General features: G+C 39.6%; 2 protein-coding genes across 2 annotated transcripts in view; one reads left to right on the forward strand and one right to left on the reverse strand.

The window, feature by feature from the left end:
* LOC145502920 (U3 small nucleolar ribonucleoprotein IMP4-like) overlaps window positions 1-23,023 on the forward strand; it is a 45,857-nt gene that overhangs the window by 21,883 nt on the left and 951 nt on the right. The window lies entirely within an intron of this gene.
* Window positions 13,560-16,833, reverse strand: LOC145502882 (uncharacterized). Its single transcript, XM_081482284.1, has 4 exons — window positions 16,810-16,833; window positions 16,408-16,698; window positions 15,811-15,832; window positions 13,560-15,120 (listed from the first exon to the last, which is right to left on the reverse strand). The coding sequence occupies exons 2-4, from the start codon at window positions 16,696-16,698 to the stop codon at window positions 14,444-14,446; spliced, it is 990 nt and encodes a 329-aa protein (XP_081338410.1). The 5' UTR covers window positions 16,810-16,833; the 3' UTR covers window positions 13,560-14,443.

Here is a 23,023-nt window from a genome sequence, read left to right on the forward strand (position 1 = left end):
ACATCAAACAGACACCGCGGAAATACGCTTTTTGACGTCACCGTAACTGGTCAGTGGTCATCACCATCAGGCTGTGCTGTCCTTCGATCGATCAGTTCTCCGAGATCAGTATTTTGGTTCGTTTTAAGGTCGAAAATATCCTTGATACTTCTCGTTATTGGTGAGTTTGACGTCCTTAAATGGGTTTTTAATACTCAAACAATGTTTCGGTAATGAATAGGGGTACAGGGGAGTCATTTTGTGTGGAGTAATGTGTAGTTTGCTGACTCGAGCCTGGATCGTGTTGCTTCAGTCGCCCTCGCCTCAGAATTGTCGAAAACAACGATGGGTATCCAGCAAAGCAGAAGATTGGTTCTGTATGAAGCTTTTGCAAGGATTTTGAAGACTAGTTGGATTGCAAGTGTAATTTGCATGAAGTGGTTAAGGTACATGTAAGTCGGGACCGTTTTATTCACACTCACTTTGCGCCGACATGTGGTGCTTGTTCATTTAGATTATATTTCGCAACGCGTCAAAGAAACTTTGATAAGAATTTGTCTTTAAAGACTGGCTTGTTTGGCGTTTCTATCACCTTTCTGACTTTCTGCGCCTTTTGGAACAGGTGAAATAATGTTTTTGTACCTGCCGTTTGCTGTCAGAATAAAACATTTGTTCATTTCATTCACAAGATATTTCTCTATCATTAAAGATTGTTTAAGCCTACATTTATATATAATGGTGGCGTTTGCGAAGGGAGTAGAGATCGAAATTGTGATTTGTTGGCCGCAGCGAACGCTGGAAATACTGAAAACATTCAAGACCGCTCAATATGTTCGGTTCATAGACCATTTTTCCTCGCTTGAGGTCTTTTTTGTTTACATCGATTACACGTTGATAGTACATGGAAATTTTCAAGACCGTTTCCTTGTACATGTATGCACAGGTAACTAAATATTTTAAAATGCCCAAACACCTGAATTTGTTTACACGAAACCGCTTCCACTTATGGGATGTGGTCAAGTTTCACATCTTTTGATGCTGAAAAGACATTCAACATTTCAGAGAGGCAGTAATCAACTCTTCAATGAAACCCACTAGTTTGTTTTGTTTACTCAGTCATTTGAAGGTTTTCGATTTCTATTTCCCAATCTTACATGTGCAGTGTATCAACTGATATAAATAATTGCTGTTGTTTTTCCTTTCATTTAATTTAATTCAGATGAGCTTTGCTCAATCACTACAAAATAATTTTTACATTGTATGTGCTTAATGAATCAGACATGTACATATCATGTGCTTTGAATCAATATGAAATTAATTATGATTCCCTTAGTCATAATATTGTATCATCCTCCCTTCTGTAAGATTCTTACTTAACTTGTAACCACTTTATTACAAGACATTATAGCACCTGATGGCAATAAATTATATAATTATATGTATTTATTTTTTTTCCTGTGATATTTGGCTAACAAGTGGGTTTGTTTATGCCACTGTGTCTCTGAATTGGCTTACTGTCGTCTACAAACCATTGGTAATGTATCTTCGCTACATCCAACTCAGATACTAGACACAAAAGCATGTATTAAAGAACAGATACATTTCTTACAAATTAATATTTATTGCATTTAGTTCATCACTTAAGTTCTACAACATCGCTTTTCTCCAGTGAGAAATTTTGTGCAAAGTCTGAAGTTGTAAGTTGCAAAAACAAGTTCCACTAGTAGTTACGAATCACTTAAAATCAGGCTTTGGTACTGTAAACTGAATGGCAGAAAGCGAGGAAATTAGAAATTGTCTCAAATACACAAGTGATAAAAGAGATAAACTTGACTGAAGTCTACAGAGTCCTTTGTTTAGGTTTAGGGTTAAGGTTAGGCCTAAGGGACAAGGTGGGAGGTGCGGTGGCCTTGTGGTTAGTATGCTCAGCAATGGATCAAGCGGTCCGTGTTTGAGCCCTTGTCAAGGACATTGTGTTGTGTTTTTGGGCAAGACACTTTTACTCTCACGGTGCCTCTCTCCACAAAGGTGTACATATGGGTACTGGTGAATATAATGCTGGGGGTAACCCTGTGATTGACTAGCATCCTATCCGGCAGGGGGTAGTAGAAATACTCCTAGTCGGTTCATGCTACAGAACCCGAGATAAACCTGGCCTGATGGGCCACTTGGCTCTATGCAGACTTTACCTTTTACCTAGGAACAAGGTACTGCATCAAGTGGGGGAAGAGACAGTGGAGTCAGAACCTCCCACTTCCCATACCCTGTTCTCCCACTTCCCATACCTCTATCTCTTGACTCCCACCCTTGTTCGTCCTGCTCCTGTCCCCTGTAAATTAAGAGGCCCAAAACACATCTTAGTCATTTAGCTGCACACCCCTTGGGCATTTCCTTTTCCTTCGTTTTCTTTCTTTCAAGTGAATGACCTATGACGTAACCACTGTCAAAGGGTTTCATTTGGGGCCTCATTTTGAGCCCAAGGGTGAATTTTTCTTTGCCCGTCGGCCTAGAAGTCTCTAAAGACACTAAATGAAAGTCAAGTAACATTTTCAGTTCTTGTTTTTGAAAGTATTTGAAGCCTTAATGAATGACAAAAATTAGCATTTTGCATTTCTCTCTGGATTCCTGCCCCCTATTCTCCCGGGCTCCCGCCCCATATTCTCCTGGGCTCCTGCCCCCTGCCTCTCCCCACCATCAACAGATGGCTGAACGTTCAGGAGAGGAGTTGCCATATGGAGAGCATTTGTCACTGTTCTCTCAGTTGGTGTTTTTACAGCATTGATGTTGTGGAAATCATCCATGGACAGTATCTAAAAGGATTTTTGCTGAGCCAAAATAGAAAAAAATTTACAATAGGAGAAGTTTTCTATTGGGAAATCCAGATAATAGTAATATGTAAACAAATATTAATCTTAGAAAGTTATACAGAGTCTCAGGCTCTAAGGTAATGTGGTCAGAAATTATCTGGGTGGCCTTACAATCAGAAGATTGCTGTGTGAATACAGGGGGGATAGCCTATTTATACCTAAAAATGAAATTCATTTATTGAGTTTTAATTGGAAGTTGTTATTACCCAGATTTTATGGTATTTTTATTGTCTTGCAATAACATATGCATGTATTTTTAATTACCCTTTTAACAGCTTTGTATTCCATGTCTTCTGCCATCTTAAGATAATCAGATGTCATGTACTTCTTGTGGTTTTTTCTAATAGCTAAATAGCTTTTTTTCTAATTTCTAATAGCTATGCAACTAGTTTAAAATAATCTTCACACTTTAGAGGCGCTAAAAGCAAAATACAGAACTGCAACAATTCGAAATTATGATAACAAACAAAGAAACAATAATAAACATGAAAATTTAAAATTTTATTTTCGCCAGCCTCAAGCTTACTGAAGTACAGTATAATTAAAATTGGATATTTTATGATAAAACATACCTCGGTGAATTCTTCCCAGAGTTGAGGCCAGATTTTGAACCCTTTTAGGGATTCAGTCCTACACTTGTTACACCAACGTGTCCAAGATTTATACGAAGCACTGCTTCGATTTCGGCTAACTTGGTCCATAATTCGGTGATACCGAGTGATGTGAGACCAGGATGATCTGAGAGGCAGTTGTTGATCGATGAGAATACATCGGAAGGTTGGGATTCGGGGCTGCTGGCACTGAAAGCCGCGGTTTGCCAAATACACTGTCGACAAATCCAGCTAATTGTGTTCTCTTTGATGCGCATAAAATCACTTGGTTTAACATTTCCACACTTCATATGGTAAACGCACCCACAGTTCGAACACGTTAGCGATCGGTGATTTATTGCTATCGTTCTTAAGCATTTCTGGCAGCTCGGTTTTGGTAAGGGTCCAGGGTTTGGACAAATGTCTCCACTGATAATTAATCTACGTAGTTGGAATGTAGAATCGGTGTTGGGATAGCGGCTGACCCGGAGACCAAAGTATCTCTTTACTTTAAGTCGCATGAAATCAACATGGCCTCCGCTCGTTAGAGTAAACTTACTTAGCAGTGGGTTGTTTCGTGTTGGTTCTTGTCCTGGAGCTCCTGATATGATCACATTGCGATGACCAGGTACATTTGGGACACGAAGATCTCTTCTGAGATTAAAAATACTCGAGAAGAGCGACAGAGAAACTAAAAGAACCATGGATAGTTTCAAGGCACGTCCGCCCGCCATTATGCCAAGTGAAGCGTGGCAAAGAGTAGGGAAGACTCAACGGAGGCGGTTTTGTTTTGCTTCGACGTCACTGGCAGCAAAGCGCGCGAACTTTGCAGGCGACGATATTGTTACCATTGAAAACTAGGAAAGAATGCCGTGGCAACACCGTAATTGTATGTTGACCATGTTTACTTACGCGAGTGCCCTCAATCGAACAAGTGGACGAACACGAGCTTGTCTTCCCGACGAATTTGATCGAAATGCCGTTGACATACCGACTCACACGGTTCAAGCCCATCAATTCAACAAACTTGAGAAGTTGATGTCCTCAGAACACCGCTACAGCAACACAAAAGCTGCTTAGTTTTAGCCTTAGCGCACATCGTAACGTAAATTGCCACTGGCTCGCCGCTTGCGAGCATGAACTTTCACGAAACAACAACAATTTCACACCGTGTGCAAGTTCAGTTTGGCTTTGGCACAATATATAATATTAACTGAGAACTATCCAACAAATGAGCGGAGTTTAAAAGCTAAGTTTACAGTGTGCGCTCTAAGTTTTGTATCTTTTTCACTGTCGACAAGACTAGCTGCGATAACAATGTAAAAGTTGCAGGCATTTTGTAGTTTTGTTAAGGTGTACCGCTGACCAGCAAAATACTGTATCGCGCCCCAAAAAACGTATTTCCGCGGTGTCCATCAAACAGGAACTGTCATTGTAAGTTGATAGACTTTGCCCGAGGAATACATTCATACACTTGTGCTAATTTCATTCTAGAAGTGTGAGATATGGTATCGAAACGTGGCCAAATCAATCGAAATCAAGTCGGCTTCGCTTCGATCCTCAAACCATGCTTTTTTTTTCTCAAAACTTTTAAAAAATGTCTGCCATGACGATGCAGTTCGACTTCTTCAATAGACTTTCCCAAAAGTCGTTTTGCATCACTGGATATCATGCAGTGTTCAAATAACTAGCATAATATTTCAGCTTCTTTTGTTCCTTGGAATACATGTTCACCCGCAAAACATATTCTTTCAAACAGGAACTTTTTTGCCCAATGAATACATTCATACACGTGCACGGGCATTAATTTAATTTTACAAGTTTTAAATAATTATGGTCTACAAACGTGATCGGATTTTTTGCACTATTTTTATCACTATTTTGCACAGTACTCTGGAATAAGGTAAGGGTCTTAACAAGAAGGTCCATTCTCCGCACCAAAAACTCCCCTCCTTCCCCTGGATTGATCAGTGCAGTATTCCCTAAACTATAAAGTAGATAGTTGGGGTCTTTGGAAGGTATTTGCACTCTGAGCCGTGCTAGGTTATGCAGAGTGACAAACGGAACCGGATTTTTTGCACTATTTTTATCACTATTTTGCACAGTACTCTGGAATAAGGTAAGGGTCTTAACAAGAAGGTCCATTCTCCGCACCAAAAACTCCCCTCCTTCCCCTGGATTGATCAGTGCAGTATTCCCTAAACTATAAAGTAGATAGTTGGGGTCTTTGGAAGGTATTTGCACTCTGAGCCGTGCTAGGTTATGCAGAGTGACAAACGGAACCAAGCAGTAGCTCTTAGTCGTTTTTAACAATAGCAACCTTATTGCAAGACTGCTCGGCGCCAAGTTTGCCTTGCAGCAAACACATTAACCTAAGTGTAACAATGATTATTAAAAAGTCGTCAGTGATATTGGTACAACACACAGACAATGAATCGAATACCAAAAAAAAAAAAAAACCACAACAACACTCTCAGCCAAATCAGCTGACCATTTACGTTAATATGATAATCATTTAGTAATTCGTTTTTTTCCTACTTAACTTAAATCCCGAATAATACAAGACCCTTTGATGTTTCAGAAATTTAATGTTGCGTTTTTGACTGGAAACTAGAAAAACAAGAACGGTTGATCCTTATGCAAGTGGCATTTGAGAAATGATTTTGGGTGAACTTCTTGATGACTAGACTTTGGATTTATCCGCGGTGCAGTTCCAAGATGTGAAATGATAGAGAAAAGAAATCTAGGATGACAGAACACTTGACGTTTTGGAGCCATCAACTTTAATTCCATGAAACGGTTCCTTGACAACTTTACTGATGTTACTTTGCTTCAGGGCATAATTTACATGTCCTTTATTAAGACTCTTCCAAGCTTTAATAGCGCGTCCAAGTCAATACTATTCCTAAACGACCGACTTGTTTGATCGTTCGAATCAATGCACAGATCGATGTTCTTATTAATCTAGTGACGAAAAATTTATTTACGGTCTTTTCTTACTAGTTGAGAAAAAAAAATCGATCTCTTCAGTTTCAAACAAAACACTCCTCTACAAGACGTAAACAGGAACATGCAATTATTTGCTGATGGTCAATCAAGCAGGGACTCAAATGTCTTGATAGAAGGCGTTTTTGCCGTTCTGTCAGTCAAATGGCTTCATCAAGCCCCAATTTGGGTTGATTCCTTTGCTTGTGTAAAATACCTCACTTCGAGACGTTGTGTTAGTGAGATATTCATTAAACCTTTCCTTATTATAAATAAACAGTTAGTAACACTTCTTATTAAGCAAACCTCGGTGCTTTAGGATGATTTCCAGACCTGAGGAGAAGTGTAAAATTACGACAATTTCACTTTGATGATATCTATGGCGTAATGTGTTTGACCCTTTAACTGAACTTAAATTTCAGTTGTCAATATTTTGCTTGCAACTTTTCTGTTTACGTGACACTTACGTACGATAAAGACGAAAGTAAGCTTTTGCTATTTCGGAAGCTGTTTGCGTAAAAGGAAATATTGACTAAGCTCGAAGACTCGCTCGTTTTCCATATGGTATTCTTGGTAAATAATCATAAACGAACACGATATCAGACTCAGGTAATAACAGCGATATTTAATACGATTATACAAGCGCTATGCAGAACATAACACAGAACTAAACAAACCGAAAAGCTAATTAAAAAAGATCTGGAAAGACGCAACAAACAGGAACTGTTTTCTGTTCAGTTGGCGGCGTGTAAGACGTCATTTTGGTCACACTTCATGATGACTGGAATTTGGGTTTATTGGTGGTCTTGCTCCTAGATGTGAAATGATGAAAAAAGAACTTATGATGATAGAACTTATCGTGTTCCACTTCAATTCCATTCAACGTTTCAATGAAAATTTTAAAATTGTAACTTTGCTTCGGGGCATAATTTGCATGTGCTTTATTATGACTCTTCCTAGCTTTAAGGGTGCGTCCAAGTCAAAACCATTCTGGAACGACTGATCGACTTGTTTGACTTGTTCCAATCAGTGTACAAATGTTCTTATTAATACCAATCTGGTAGCGAAAAATGTATCTTGGTGTTTTCTCACAAGTTCGATCTGTTCAATTCCAAACAAACCAGTTTCCTGTAAAGACGTAAACAGGAACAAGCAATTATTTGCTGATGGTCGATCATGCAGTTAGTGTCTTAACAGATCTAAAGGCATATGTTTGACTCGTTCCAATTAGTGTACAAATATTCCTATTAATACCGATCTAGTAGCGAAAAATGTATCTTGGTGTTTTCTCACAAGTTCGATCTGTTCAATTCCAAACAAACCAGTTTCCTGTAAAGACGTAAACAGGAAAAAGCAATTATTTGCTGATGGTCGATCATGCAGTTAGTGTCTTAGCAGATCTAAAGGCATATTTTCCGTTCTTTCAGTCATCAAACCTCAATTTTGGTTGCTCATTCCTTGGCTTGTGTAACAGCTCATATATATCGATCCCTAAAGTTTTGTTGGTGGGATATTGATAAGGTCTTACCTTAATATAATTGCGCAAAAAGGTTAGTAGCAGTTTTTAATAGGTCGGTCGGTCACACCAAGTTTGATACCGGACCGATCATTAAGTGTCAGTGCAAGAGCCGTTTTCACTGTTAACTTCACTCATTTGCATAACACTCCAGCGCGTAAGTGTGGCAATTTCGGCCAATTTCGAAGTCTGTGCAAAGTCGGTAGCCAGAGAAAATTATAAGTGAGGAAAAGTATATGGTTAAATTCTCTTCCTAGGTATTTAGCAGTGTTTTTCTTTCCCTCCTTCAAAAAGCAACAAGACAACAACCACAACAACAACAAAAAAAAGACTGAGGGATGCCTCGGTTCGAAATTGCCTCGTATCCACTTTTGATTACATTGTAATGCAAATGAAAAAAGCTAACCGTTACAATGATAAAAGGCTACTGGTGAGTTATCTAAAATTTTAATTTTCTTTAACAAACATATCAAATACACACACTTCTGGTCTTCATTTGTCGGTGCAATTTGTGTCCACCATTTTAGATTTTACAAATGGGGTAATTGCATGCGAAAAAATACAGATATCTTATCATGCTTATCACACGCTTGTCTCAGTTTCAAGGGGCATTATCGCGTGGATTTTGTTGCATTTTAGGTAATAAGTTTTTAACTGAATTCCTTCGCTAACTCGTAAAATGCCTTCAGAAAACCAAGTTAGTGGGATGTATTCTGTGAAGTTTTGAAGGACGAGCAAGTTGTTCTTGATAGCAATCTTTCCAAATCATAAGGACAAAGTTTGAATTTTCTGCTCGACTTTTTTAAAAATTTGTGATCAAACCCTCTCTCGTGCGTAAGTCATTGCAACACCCCTTTAATAAATTCAGAGCACGACAATCGTAACTTTAAATAATTTTATAACATAACTAAAGCAAAGCGCGCGCTCTGATTGGTTAATTTAGCGTCTACTATTTGCCCATGGGTGTACGCTGCTGACGTGTGTCCTAATGTTTACAAAGCAAATCCTTTGACAGACATTGTTTCCAAAGTAATGGCCGACGTCCTTCTCCCAGAAATGCGAAACTGTCTTCACAGTTGTGTGAAGATGAAACTTTATCGAGTTACTGGTGCGCAGTCGGTTGTCATGATTGAATTTTCGCGCGCTTGTTTTCTCTTGTCATGTAAGACTACACGAACATTTTTTTGTGATGTAGCTCAATAAAAGGACTTCTGTTGTTCTAATGTCTCAATGTTATGTTATAAAACAAATGGTAAACGCCATAGTGTGCCCTGTTGAGTTATGGATGCACTTGGGAGGTTTGCTAAGCACTCAAGAAGCTAGAGTCGCACTCGGCTATCGCCTCGTGCGACTCTTACGCTTCTTTCGTGCTTAGCAACCTCCCGCGTACATCCATAACTCAATAGTACACGCTATGGCGTTTACCATTTGTTAAAAATTTTTATTGTATTTTAATACCGTGACTTCTGAAATTACACGTTTATTTTTGAAGTCAACATTGATGATGGCTGAATTGTATAGTCGCTGTCATAGTCGAATGATGCTCCCATGTGGGTTTAGTTGATTTGTTCCATAAGAAATCAATGGGTGGGCCAGTAAATGCTTTGTTGTGTAGGCTTTGAAACAATGGAGCGTGCTACACCACGGGCACCCCCCCCCCCCCCTAACAGGCGAGAAAACGACTGTCGGCTTTTCATACAACGAATTCGTTCTGAGCGGGGGTCCAAAAATGTCACTGAGGTGACAGAAATTGCTTGACAGCTGAACCCACATCTTCCAGCGGTTATCAATCACACGCGACCTTCAGCGCAAAAGCATCTAGACAAAACCTAAGTTTTGGTGGACGTCTCGTTGCCGACTGTGTGCGAAATTTACCTGAAAAAGTGAAACCTTGCAGCGGTCCACTCGTAAAAATTTTCATTTTACTTTCGGTATGTACAGCTACTAGGTCGCTAAATACATTGGCATTATTTCTTCGTTTGTCGGGGTTTTCAACGGCCATTCGCATGCATGAATGACCCCGAGAGCAAGCATATCTACACGCAAACAAATTATTTCTGCACGTATTTTTCCTGTTTTTCTCAGACTGAACAATACTTACAAAATTATAAGGTTTATAGGACGTTTAAGTCTTGTTCAGTCCGTAGCCCCAAGAAAAATACGTGCAGAAATAATTTGTTTGCGTGTATATTTGCTTGCTCTCGGGGTCATGCATGCATGCGAATGGCCGTTGAGAAACCCGACCTGCCCGTCTTCAGTAATAAATTTCAAGGAATATTGCCAAAGTATTTAGTGAGCTAGCCGTTCATACTGAAAGTAAAATGATAATTTTTACGAGTGGATCGCTGCTAAATCGCTCGCAAACGCATCCAACTCGACGTCGCCCGTTTTCCCGCGAGAATTACTGTCTTTACTGTGAAACTGATACGGCGTCTATATCTTTTTGATGAGGTGTGAGTGACATTTGATGACAGGTTGCGTCAGAATTAAACCAATGGGAATTTCCCGTTGCTGGAAGAACGGGAAATTCTGAACGAATTTAACATATGCATGGTGGACAGTCGTATTTTTTAGCGTCTCTCCCCATTCTCCCTCGCCGTTTTTACACTCGCTCCAGACCTTTCGTTCGAGTATTGACCGTCGCTCGCGTTCGCAAAAAAATACGCCCGTTTGCAGTCTAAGGAAAGGGACTTGCACGAGGGAACAGCCAGCTCCGGCCTGGAACCTACGCGATGAATCAGGCGGATCTGGGAAACAACCGACAATTTTAGTATTTCTAACTCCACTGAAAATTACAATAAGGTGATATTGTTCAATATAATTTTTAGTGGCAATATGACACAAACGACCACATAATTAAACCAAATTAAGTAAATCCCATGAAGCAAATATCTTTAATAGTCAGAGAAAAGTAATTTATAAATTCTGTCTGAACTTACCAAGGCCTTGATTGATCTGCAAAAGATCATAGCAGTAAGGTAAATAAATATTATTGAAATGAGCCATAGAGTGAGGATACTTTTTATCTTAATGTCGATTAAATATTCCTGCTATTAATACTTGGCTTCACACTAGAGCTTGTAAGGACAATCTAAGTGCACTTGGAACCTACTTTGAGTGTGAAGGGGTAAAATGTACTTACTTGGACTTTACTTAGTGACCATGGAAACGTTCGTAGATCAAAGAAGCCGACGTGCGCCGCCAAGTATAGTCTACACCACACTTGAGAACGCACTTGACCAATAGGAAATAGAAGCCAACTAAAAGCTATGTGCAGCGTTGCTACAATTCTGATGAACGGACCGATTAACAGCTTAATTGTTTGAATTTCATTTTCATAGATAGCCTAAACGTAACCATCGCTTTTCATATCATCCGACCCCAAATGCTCTTCTTGAAATTACAAACCAGCTGCTGTTTCAAGTTTCAACCAGATCATTTCTTTGCACTCGAAAAACTCGGTTGAACATTGGACGAGTCACACGGAAATGCATTTTCTAGGTTAGATAAAGCCATACAGCGATTTCTTTGCCGAAAACCGCGTTGAGTCATTCTGGAGAAATACAGAAGATGTCTTTTGTTCCTTTGCTCTTTAGCAACGAAGCAACTATATGCATTTCTTCACGATTTTACTGACGAACAATCGCATTTGTGATATCTACGACTGATTTTACTGCGAAAATGCTTCAAGTGACACACTTTGTCATCAGGTGTGATGCCAAGCGTTGTGTGTTTTCTAAAGTGCGACTTGAGATTTTCAAGTGCACTTGAGTCAACTGCTTATTTGAAATTAACTTAGCTACTAGTGTGAAGCCAAGTGATAACAAGCTGACAGCCTTTCCTTCCTAATTTTTTTACATTAACGTTTGATCATGTGTCTTTTCATCGCATTTTTAACCAATATCTTTTGGTATGAAAATGGCTGTAAGCTGGCATTTTTAATTAGAGCATCCACTGGCGAGCCGCTTTCAATTTGAAACTTTAATCAGATTTTCTTGTTTTGAAAGAAAAGATATAAAACATTTGAGTAGGAAACTTTCCTTCCTTTCAGATACCATTTGCATGATGAATTCCGTTTTAATTGTTGTAATTACAATGTTTGCAATTGGTAACGTAACTTTAGAATTATTGAGTGATATTTAGATTTAAATTTGCGTCTTAAAATTTACAACGATAAGTTTTGAAAAAATACCCTATAAAATAAACTTTCGTCTTCTGAAATTAGAGGAATAAAGCAACTGCACCAGAAACCCAAAGAGATGTTTTTAAAAACATTTTTAAAAAAAATGATTAAGTTTTGAGCTTCGTTTAATTACTGTATCTTTGTCAAATATGCGGCATCAAAAGAAGCCGCCCTTTTTGAAGCAAAACGTTGAAGCCTACATGAATATATTTTTGAAGCAAAACATTAAGTCTAGATGAATATTTATCAATCCTGGACGCCTGGCAAGTTACTAAAATCAAACCTTTTCCAAACGAAAGTGATCCCCTCGTCTTATAAGCTTTTGTGGTTGTTTAGCTTGTTCTTCGCGAAGAAGACAGCAAGTTTCTTAGCTTGCTATAAAATTTGCTATTTTGCAATCAGCTCGCCCTGCACATATTTGTGAACATGACAGTAAGGAGTCGAGCTTTCTACACCATATGGTTTTCCATCAAAAGGAAAGAAGTTTTTTTGATTCTAAAGAAAACGCCATGCTCCTCTGCTTCTTTTTTGACCATTAAAGGCAGAATAAATGCAAGTGTTCCCAGCAACGTCTACTGTAGAGAACGAAAAAAAATCTTAAACAGATTAAACCTATTTAGTAAACACCTAGAGGCTAAAATAAGAAATTATTTATGAAGACATGAATTCGACACATTAGCAATCAAGTTTCAAGGCGTTAGTTACCATTTTCTTGTGCAAAAACAGCCAAAAAGCGTAAAACATTACGTGATTCAATTTTGACGTACTGTTTTTCTTTTTAATAATACATCTTGCCATCGCTCAAGTAATGATGTGGACGTTTTGGAATTTTATTCTAATTCAGTTTTTATCCACTTTCTCAAGTTTTGGGAACATCACATAATTTTCTTCAGAAAACGCTACATGCTTGCACGAAAATTCATCTAGTTAAGAATAGCTACTGAAGATGTACTCCATAGAGTAAGTTCATCGTCACGCAATAAAAAAGTAAAATCAAAAACCATTCAGTGGATAAAGTTAAGAAATTGGGATACTATAGACGATAAATAAAGAAGACAGTTCTCCAAGTTTAAGGTGCGTGCGTTGTCCCAAAGTTGAGATATTCTTCGAAATGTTCCGCGCAAAATTATAGAGCCTAGTATGGAGCCGCCATGTTGGGGGACCTCCTTAGTCCTCCAGTATGGCGGCGGGAAAACAGTGTAAACATCTGGGACTTACGTTGGCTGTCTAGTCGACTGATTATCTTAACCGAACCAAAAAAAACTTTACACAAGAACTTATCCTAATACTACAACTCCTAAAATGGCTAAAAATTACGAGATAAGTGTATACTTTTCGGCAAACGCGATCTTAGCTTCATGTCACGCACCCCCATAAACTCTTTTATTTCGTTAATTTTGCGTGGGACGCCGTTTGATTTTTTTTTTTTGGGATGGGGGGACGACACGATTACACCTTCATAGGTTGTTAACTTATTTTGCCTGGCTTTACTTACTTCTTCTTTTCTTGAAGGCCACTAAAATACACTATTTTATTATCATCAGAACTTTACATGCTTACTCAGTAAAATTAGATCATCAAACTATTTCGCTCATCAAGAAATATTGCGATTCGTTGGTAGTTGCGTTGAAATCAAACTAGACAGCTGGCCATTTTCCCATTTTAGGCACGCTCAAACTTTTGATTTAACGAAGATATAATATTTCTTCTGACATCGAAAGTGTGGACCTTGTCTTCATGCACTTAATATAGCAAACGAAAACATCCATTTGACAAGCACTTTATCGTAGATTCAGTACACGATTTGTTTTTGTCAAGAGGTTGAGTCGGAACGTTCGCAAAAGAACTTTAGTTTAAAACGTCACATAAGACCCACTCAGATTTGTGAGGAAAGCGGATACCCCCGAATATATTGTTATAAAGTATGTTTGATAAAGCCTCAAATCATTGAACACTGTAAGAAAATGACATTGCTCTCATAGAAGAATTCAAATAGATTTAATCTTTTCTTTACAAGAAAGCCCCTGCTCTTGTTTTCAAACCTCAGTTCAGTTATAATGTCTTCAAACAACTTTGCTTACCAGTTAAACGAATAACGACACTCGTCAGCAGTAATTTTTTCCATGTAATTAAATTGTTAATGATAAGTAAGTAAAAATATAAAATTGCTAAATTAAATAGCTGCAGAATTGAAAGTAGGCTGATCCATGACCTTTAAGTTTTGATAAGTTCTCTCAATGCAGTCTAAAATATCTTATCGGATTATTTGCTTACTTCTTCACACATAGATGCAAACTTGCGTCATTCTTATTGTTAATGCTTTTCAATTAACTGCGTTTCGAATGAAAATGTTTCCATGTGGGTTAACCACATGATTTTCTTGGTTGGCATGGTTTGTGCCGCAAGGATCATGGGTAGGCCAGTTTTGCAATGTGTAACCATCGAAGTAGTAATAGGTACTACCAAAATAAGTGCTGGTGTAGAACATCGGTCCATAACCCTGACTCGGCGAAAATTTGCCAGGTGCCAATTTATCTTTACACGTGGCTGTCACGTGTTTTACAATCTGACAACTGACGCTTCCTTCTTGCCAATCAACCAAACTTCCACTTCCGGGATGGCATATCAACCAGTTGTTTATGTTGCTCTTGATGAGGACCTGTCTGCCAAGTTGTTTCCACAGCGAGAAGTTTATGGCGTTGTAGTCTGTTTCGTTCAATGGAGGAGTTGTCGAGATGGCAACATCCACGTTCGGGTCTACTTGCCAATTTGGTCTTGGTGTGATTGCGTTCGAGGGACTCGCGAAATTGTTGTAATTTAGGAATGTATAGCTCCAAACTAGTGTCCATCCTCCTCCATCGGTTTTCATGTCACAGTAAGCCTTGAACGCGTTTTCCTGGGACTCACCGTCTGGATCAATCCAATAAACACCTGAGGGAGAAGAAGGAGATCGGCTGCGGAGGGTCTGGCACGAGAGGACTGCTGAAGATTGAGTTGTACCTTAATAAAGCATATTTTGTTAATGATCATATTATACATCTGTTATAACTGATTTCTCATAGTATTCATTTACCGAACTTGTTGCTACTAACCAGGCGGCAGACTTAAAGGAGTGTACATCACATCATATCACATCGCAGCATTTCACCCACATCGCATCACACCACACCACACCACACCACACCACATCACATTACATCACATTGCATCACATCACATCCTGTCACGTCACGTCACGTCACGTCATATCATATCACATCAGATCACCTCACATCACATCACATCGCATCACATCACATCACATCACATCATATCACACCGCATCACACCACACCACACCACATCACATCACGTCACGTCACTTCACGTTAAGTCATGTCACGTCATGTCATATCACATTAAATCACATCATATCACACCAGACCACACCACACCACATCACATCACATCCCATCAGATCACGTCACGTCACAACACATCACGTCACATCACTTCCCTTCACTTCAGTTTAAACCACATCAAATCACATCACTTCAAATCACATCACTTCACATCACATCATATCACGTCACGTCACATCACGTCATGTCACAAAACAACACATCAAAATATATCACATCACATCAGACATCAAGAGGCTCCAAAGATTATATCTTCTCATAACATCTCATTATTCACTGTGCTCCTTACCCAGAATTCCCGGAAAATCCACCTGTAAATTAAGTAAATATGTGTAAGAAAACGTGGCATAGAAAAAAATGAAAGTGGAAAGACATGGTTGGTAATGCGTTAACTAGCTGACTTGTAAGAGGAGAAATCAATTTTCACCCAAACTTCTTTTGAGTGGTTATTTGAACTGATATACAGTAAAAGTTCAGAGAGATTAATCGTAAGCATATTCGAGCATGCACAGTAAATTTCCTTCGTTTCGGCTATATTCTTTGTGATGGGAAAGTATTAATCATTATCTTCAAGTTTTGTTTCCTTTTTCATAGCTCTACGTTTGTTTTTTAACTTGAAGGGATTCATTCAAATATGTTTCTGAAACGATTTGAAGGTGACAACACCCGAAAAAAAAAGAGGTTAATTCGGTAACGTTGTGGAAACTTCAACGAGAGAAGATTTCAACACAACCTAAAGAGTAATAATAGTTTCGAATTTATCCATTTATTTAATGTGACATCGGAGAGAATCCCGCATTGAATTATTTTCTTTCTCTGGATATCGAAAGCTTGTCTGCATAAATTAACATAATGCTTGTGTCTGGACGACAGACTGTCAACAAACCTTTTCCAAATAGAAAGAACCATCTCCATTTAAAAGGTTTTTGGGTTGATTTGTTTGTTCCTCACTGTGAAGGGAGCAAGTTCTTTGACTTGCTATAAAATTTGCACTTTTACAAGCAGCTCGCCTGGCGCAGATTTGTGAACAGGACAGCAAAGAATCAGCCTTTTCATTCGAAATAGTGTTTCCACCAAATAAAAGAGCTTTTTCTTCGATTTTAAAGTAAACTCCTTTTTCTTCTGCCTTTATCTTCGCCGCTAAGAACAACATGAATACAAGTGTCCCAAAAAACATCTGCAAGAAAGAAAAAAAAGTGTTTAACATTTGGTCAATATATGGAATTTAAAAGAAGAGTTTAATGCCTTACGGGAAGTTAGTTGAGTTATGAAAGATTGAATTACTTACGATTTTCCCGACGAAAACAGGCGTAGGGTGAAACCTGGGAGCGACAACAGGTACAACGTTAACTAAAGGCGCCCGTGAGAAACGACAGCTTTCGAACTATGACAAATGCGTAATAGAAATTTATTAGCGTGCAAAACACTATTTCTTTAATTGAGGTTGACATGCTGTTTTTCTTTTTTTAACATTATTTTTGCTATTAACCAAATAAGTCGACATTTAATGATAAGAGTGCGTGCGTAAATCGAAATCATTATGCCCAAGAAATATACATTTTAATAAGAAATTTTGGACGCGTTTAATTTTCGACCAAACCTTTTCGGGCTCAGCTTTGCTTATTTTGGACAAAAAGCGGACAAAACTCTGCATACTATGATATATATTGGGATTTTTTTTAACAAGGTAAATACAGACTTTTGAAATGAGAGACTTCAACTTGTCAGAATCCTAAGTTTAATATTTGCTAATTTAATGTTGGATACATAGTCTAGATCTTCAGATTCAATTTCCGCGTTAATTGCTTCCTCCTTTCAATCTAAATCACATTTGTAATCTCCGCTCTGTCGAATGAGCCATTTAGCTTGATACGGCCTATCAAGGACAATTCTGGGCCAATGTAGACATCCGCAACCTTAGTAACCGATGAAGTGGGTGTAGTTATGTATATGATTGATGATAGCATGGAGGAAACCAGCAAACCAAAGATGTAGTGATAAGCGTTTTATACCTCAAACTATTACATTATGTAAGATGATAGAAGGGAAGAGGAGGATCTCGGAACGAGGTTGGCTCTTACAATTTTTTCTCTGGTTCGCAGCGAACAAATGTCACTGAATCTGATCTTCTTTAAGAAAAAAGAGTTTTATTAAATAGAATAGGGATGTTCACTATTTTCAAGAAAGTTTGTAATGATTCTTGAGCTCTTGCGCTGGTTGTAAAAAGATTCTGTTGCGCAGCATCGGTTGACAAATTTAAAAAGCATGTGTCAAAGATGAAGATCATCAGATTAAAATTTTCAAAAGTGCTCAGATCGATACGTAATCAAAAGGCAATGGTTTTGAGAGATTTAATGTTATTCTAAGGTTTGATAGGGATAAAATACAATTTTAATACCATTTTGTGACATGCATGCATGAGTTCAATAAAAATTCAAAATGTCGATATTGAAGCTTCAGAACAACACTTTAAGAAACGTTGCTCAAGGCAGGAAAAATATTGATCTAGTTAACAATCAGCCATTGCGTTGTTCATGCAATATGAAGCCCCATGTGCCGAGGTTTGTGAGTGGTTTCTATTTGGGTTTCTTGATAAGCCATTGAAATCGAACGGCTGGTTATATATCTGATTTTTAATTATTTACCACTTGAACTGAAACAGAACGAATTCTGAAATCTTCTTCATTGGAAATCCGTATGTCACCTCAGTTGAAAATAAAGCTCAGCAGGAGATACAAGACGGGGCTTTTTTAAAGCTTTTCAAAAGCAACGTTCATGGATTCAAGACGGATATAAAGTGGCAGTTATTCGTTTATTTTAAACGTTGCATGTGAATAAATCTATATTTAGGTTTTCTCATTTGACTAGAGCGGTTTTCGATTAAGTGTGGAAAGTAATCAGGCAATTATAGTTGGTTTTGGTTTTGGTTTTCTTTCGAGTAAAGATTGCCCAAGACGTCTAATTGGTAAGAAATTGGTTTGGTTTTGGTTTTACGACACTCAATTGAAAACCGCTTTGTCAACCTAATTAAAACTGAGGGATGGAAGCAACGACTTCGTATCTAAGAGGAACAAACAAGATCATATATATATATATATATATATATATATATATATATATATATATATATATATATATTTTTTTTTTTTTTTTTTATGAAAAGGTTGTCCTCTTGGTATGGAATTAGTTTTAAATTGTTTTAGAAACTTGTTTAAGTTGTAATCCTTGAGTTTGCAAACGCTAGTTTATATATTATCACGTAGCATTCGGGCTATCTGATTTCACGTTCATCACTTCTCTCAGCAGTAAGCAAGTATATGTAACTTTGATACATAGAAGTCTACAAAGCAGTTTGCAAAAGTCAAAATGGAAAAAGCTGACAAACGGGATGTTTTAATACATTCTGAGGCAATATTTATTTCTCACAATCAGCACGAGTACGCATATTCAGCCTGGACGAAATAGAGTATGGTTATTTATAAAGGATGGCTTTTATTGGCATAGAGCTATTTTCAATTGAGTGTCGAAAGCAATGAGGGATTTACTTTGCTTTTGGTTTTGGTTTTACTATGGTTTGAGATCGGCTTAGTAGTCTAATCTAATACGCAAAATGGTCCTAGAACACTAAGATTATATTACATTGAAAGATTGATTAAGGGAGAGCCCGTAAAATCAAACTTTGGAAAAGTCTATCCGACAAGCTAGCTGGTGCTTGTTTAGTTTGAGACCACAATCTTGTCGATATGTGACTCATAATAACACCACTTAAATGGCGTCAATGCACTATACTATTGGTTATCAATTTCCACTAACGTAACTATGTCTCTGGGGTTTAAACTCTTCGTAGTCATATGCTACTTTATTAATTAAGAATTTAGAATCTCCTTAGCCTAGATCGGTTGCATACGTTGTGACGCTTTCTGTACATCCGTCAAAGTAAAAATAAGCTCCCCGCTGCGTCCCCTAACCCTAAACTAGAAAATGCAAAACAATATATACCTCCGTTACATGCTTCGCCTTCACTGGACACCTATATCATTCCAATGTATTCAGCCTCGTGACTGCCAAATATTGAAACGAGTCTTACAACTATCTTTTGAACTAAATTACTTACTTATATATATTTTTGCAGGTAATATGTCGTTGTTCCTAACGAAAGTAAGTTAACTGTGGCGACTTGCAATTGAACCAGAGCTATTAATCAAATACAAACAACTCGTGATGGCGTTAATGGGGCAACAGTGCCTTGCGTTTGGTTAGCCCATGCGACTTCCGGCGATAGCGTAACAAACAACCTCACTTATCTCCTCACCAGTGCGAGCTGAATGACAGACAGCACGTGCTGGATCGGACAAGAGTATCAGTTAGCAAGCGATGTTCCTTGGGGTCGCTGTGCAGGCTTAACCGCCACTGATGCATGCAAGGCAATGCATCCCCCAAGCCGTGGAAAACCAATTCACCGAAAAACGTTCAACAACGGCGACCATCCTGGGCGCTACTGACTCTAATGTAGATTGAGGAGTTCTTATATAAAGCTGGTAACAGTCTGAGGACTAGCGACCCATGACTTGAATAAGCCAGTCTGGCAAGCTGGCAGCAGCGGCAACCGACGCAGCACTATGCGGAAGCTATGGCCCTTGAGACTCTGGTAAGGAAGACCTCCGACCCTCGAAGTGTCCCCGCGTAAAAAGACCACCTGACTGGAAGTAAAATAAGGGACCCTGTATATGTTGTGGCCGTGCTAAGAGAAAGTACTCTCGCACAGCCGACACGGAGCAAAGGGTGGACGAAGTGCAAGCGATGGTGAGAGATTACCCTCGCCTGTATGCATCTGTTTTTGACGATTTTAGCTGCACCGTCATGCGCTGCGAGCATGCCAGGGTTGGATGAAAGGCTACACAATCGGTAGAGAGATCAAACAACAGTCTAAATTAGCGGACACTGTTGTAGGTAAATTCACTGCAGCGCAGAAACGCGAAAAAAGCTAAATTAAAGGCGGCTCAGATCATGGAGAAATCCCGGTAGCTAAGCCATGATTGCAAAACAGGACGGATTACTGAGAGCACCTGAAGGGTGACCGGTTCACGGCGAATATGCTGTTCGCCTTGATAGCGGAGAATACCGCGTAAAACCTAGGGGAGAAGAGGCGTGCCCTTAAGATGGTCACTATACCCGACGGTAATATGGATGTTGCGAACAGCCGCTAAATAGGGCTTAATTGTGCCATGACGCACTGTTCTAGCGAGATAGGAGGCAAAATAAATAATTGTTCCCTCGGGGCGGGAAGTACATCCCCGTCTGGCCCTAGGAGGCGATTCATCAGGCAGAATTGTAAAAAGCGTTTTTTTCCCCAACTGTAGGCTCGATTTGTGTTCTTGGATAGACCCCAAGAAGCATAGGTGAGCACTTCCCCTCTCAAAGGGTCATTAGTAAAGGCGAGACGGTACAAGGAATCGGGTTGGCGTCGGGTGCGAGGACCCAGAAGCACTGCATCTGAAAGCGGAAGAGGGTATCAGCAATCTAATTTGAAACCCCAGGAACATGACGGGCCCTGACGAGAAAATTATGTTCCATAGATACGAGAACAAGCTTTCTGACCAGTTCCATGATAAGGGGGGCTTTTGAATGCCACGAATTTATGATAGATACCACTGACTCATTATCACACCAAAACTGCAAACGTTTTCTAATAAAAAGTGAGTGCCACATAGCACAGGCAACAACGATGGAGAAGAGTTCTTGCCACCCAATGCTTATACCCTGCTCTCGGTTCAAAAGCATATGGGGAAGCCAGTGCCCTTGGAACCACTTTCCCTGAAAATAACCACCAAACCCCACGGAGCTCGCTGCGTCAGGATAGAGCTCTAGGTCTGGAGTAGGGGTAGTGCTAGACTCAAGTAAAAGGGAGCACCCGTTCCATTTGGAGAGGAAAACTTTCCACATATCGAGGTCCTTAAAGATCTCCTTGTTAAGCCTGATATGGTGAAAACGACTTGAGACACCTTAAGTCGAATTAATCGCGCGTTGAAGGAAGGTCCTGCCGAGGACTACCACTTTACATGCAAACTGGAGAGTTCCAATGAGTGATTGTAACTCAACCAAGCGCACGAAGCGGCGTTTCTTGAACGATGTCAGCAAGTCATAAGTCCTGGAAAGTTTGTCCTGGGGTAAGCGGGCCTCCATGTGAATGCTATCTAAAACGATCCTCATAAATTCTATTTCTTGAGAGAGGCCTATCGTCTTGGACGCTACTATCGGGGCCCTAGGTAACATGAATACCCGTAGAATAGTGCTGAAGCTAGTGAGACAAGCTAATCTAGAACGTTCAGCAATGAAGAAGTCGTCCAGGATGTGAATGACATGCTGGATACCGTAGTTATGTTTTAGGATCCTTTCAGGCCCATCGGAGAGCTGTTTAAAAATGAACGGGGCACTGCGAAGCTAGCCCAAAGGGTAAGTACATGTCCACGTCATTGAGATTTCTAAAGAATACCCAGTAAGTTCCAGTAGTCGTGGTGGATTGGTATAAGTCGAAAGGCTGATTTAAGATCAGTCTTAGCCATAAAGGCTCCCTTCCCCAGGGACTGGAGGATATGAGTTGCATCGTCCACCCTAACATAACTCAGGGAATAGGGATCCTTAGCAATGTGGTCATTTATACTATTTCCCTGTGGGTAGGACAGGTGATAGATAGTTCGCCAGTCAGATGAGTGTTTTTTAGGAATAATTCCCACTGGATGACATTGGAAATTTGCTAAGGGAGGGGTGGGATGGGGGCCGGCTACCCGTCCTAAATTCACTTCCTTTTGCAGGTTGGAAGAAACTACATCAGGGTGCTGCGTTGCAGAGATAAGGCTGGGGGAAATCCGGGCTGAACGGGCTGAAATCCGCCTTCTTTAAGTGTACTTAGCAAATTAAAGACAAAATAAAGATCTGGATGATCAGTTAATTCCAAATTTGAGCGATAAATGTCAATAGGTGAGGACACTGAGGGCTGCTGATGACGCCTTTGCTGCTTCATTTTACTTCTTGCCTCGCTCACTAGGTCTGGGGACTCCCGTGTTCCGGACTGGGACCACTGGATTGTTGTTGAGGGCAGTCTGGGAGGGCATGGCTGTTGGATTGGGAGCGGCGGCACACGCGCGGGTAGCTGCAGTTTCGGCGCCGGCACCCGGAGGACTTGTTGAAGTCAAAGCACACCGTCTGGGACGACGCTGTTTTCTGTAGGGGTCAGCGGAAGGAGAGAGACCTTCAGCGTGATAGGGACTCGAGCAGATACCGCAACGGGGCTTAGCTAAGCCTGAGAAGGTCACCTTCCATAACTCATGGTCAACTTTGTCCCACTGAAGGGACAAATTGGAAGAGCCACGGCGACGAAATTGCTGGTCGTACGAAAGCCAAGCCACACCTTTAATTTTAGTTACCGCTCGACTAATTATCTGCTGGTACTTAATAAGCTCAAGCCGAGGGCCCGTCTTGGATAGGCAGTTACAATTATCAAC

Source organism: Orbicella franksi, chromosome 11 (assembly GCF_964199315.1).
Source record: "Orbicella franksi chromosome 11, jaOrbFran1.1, whole genome shotgun sequence".
NCBI classification, from domain to species: Eukaryota; Metazoa; Cnidaria; class Anthozoa; order Scleractinia; family Merulinidae; genus Orbicella; species Orbicella franksi.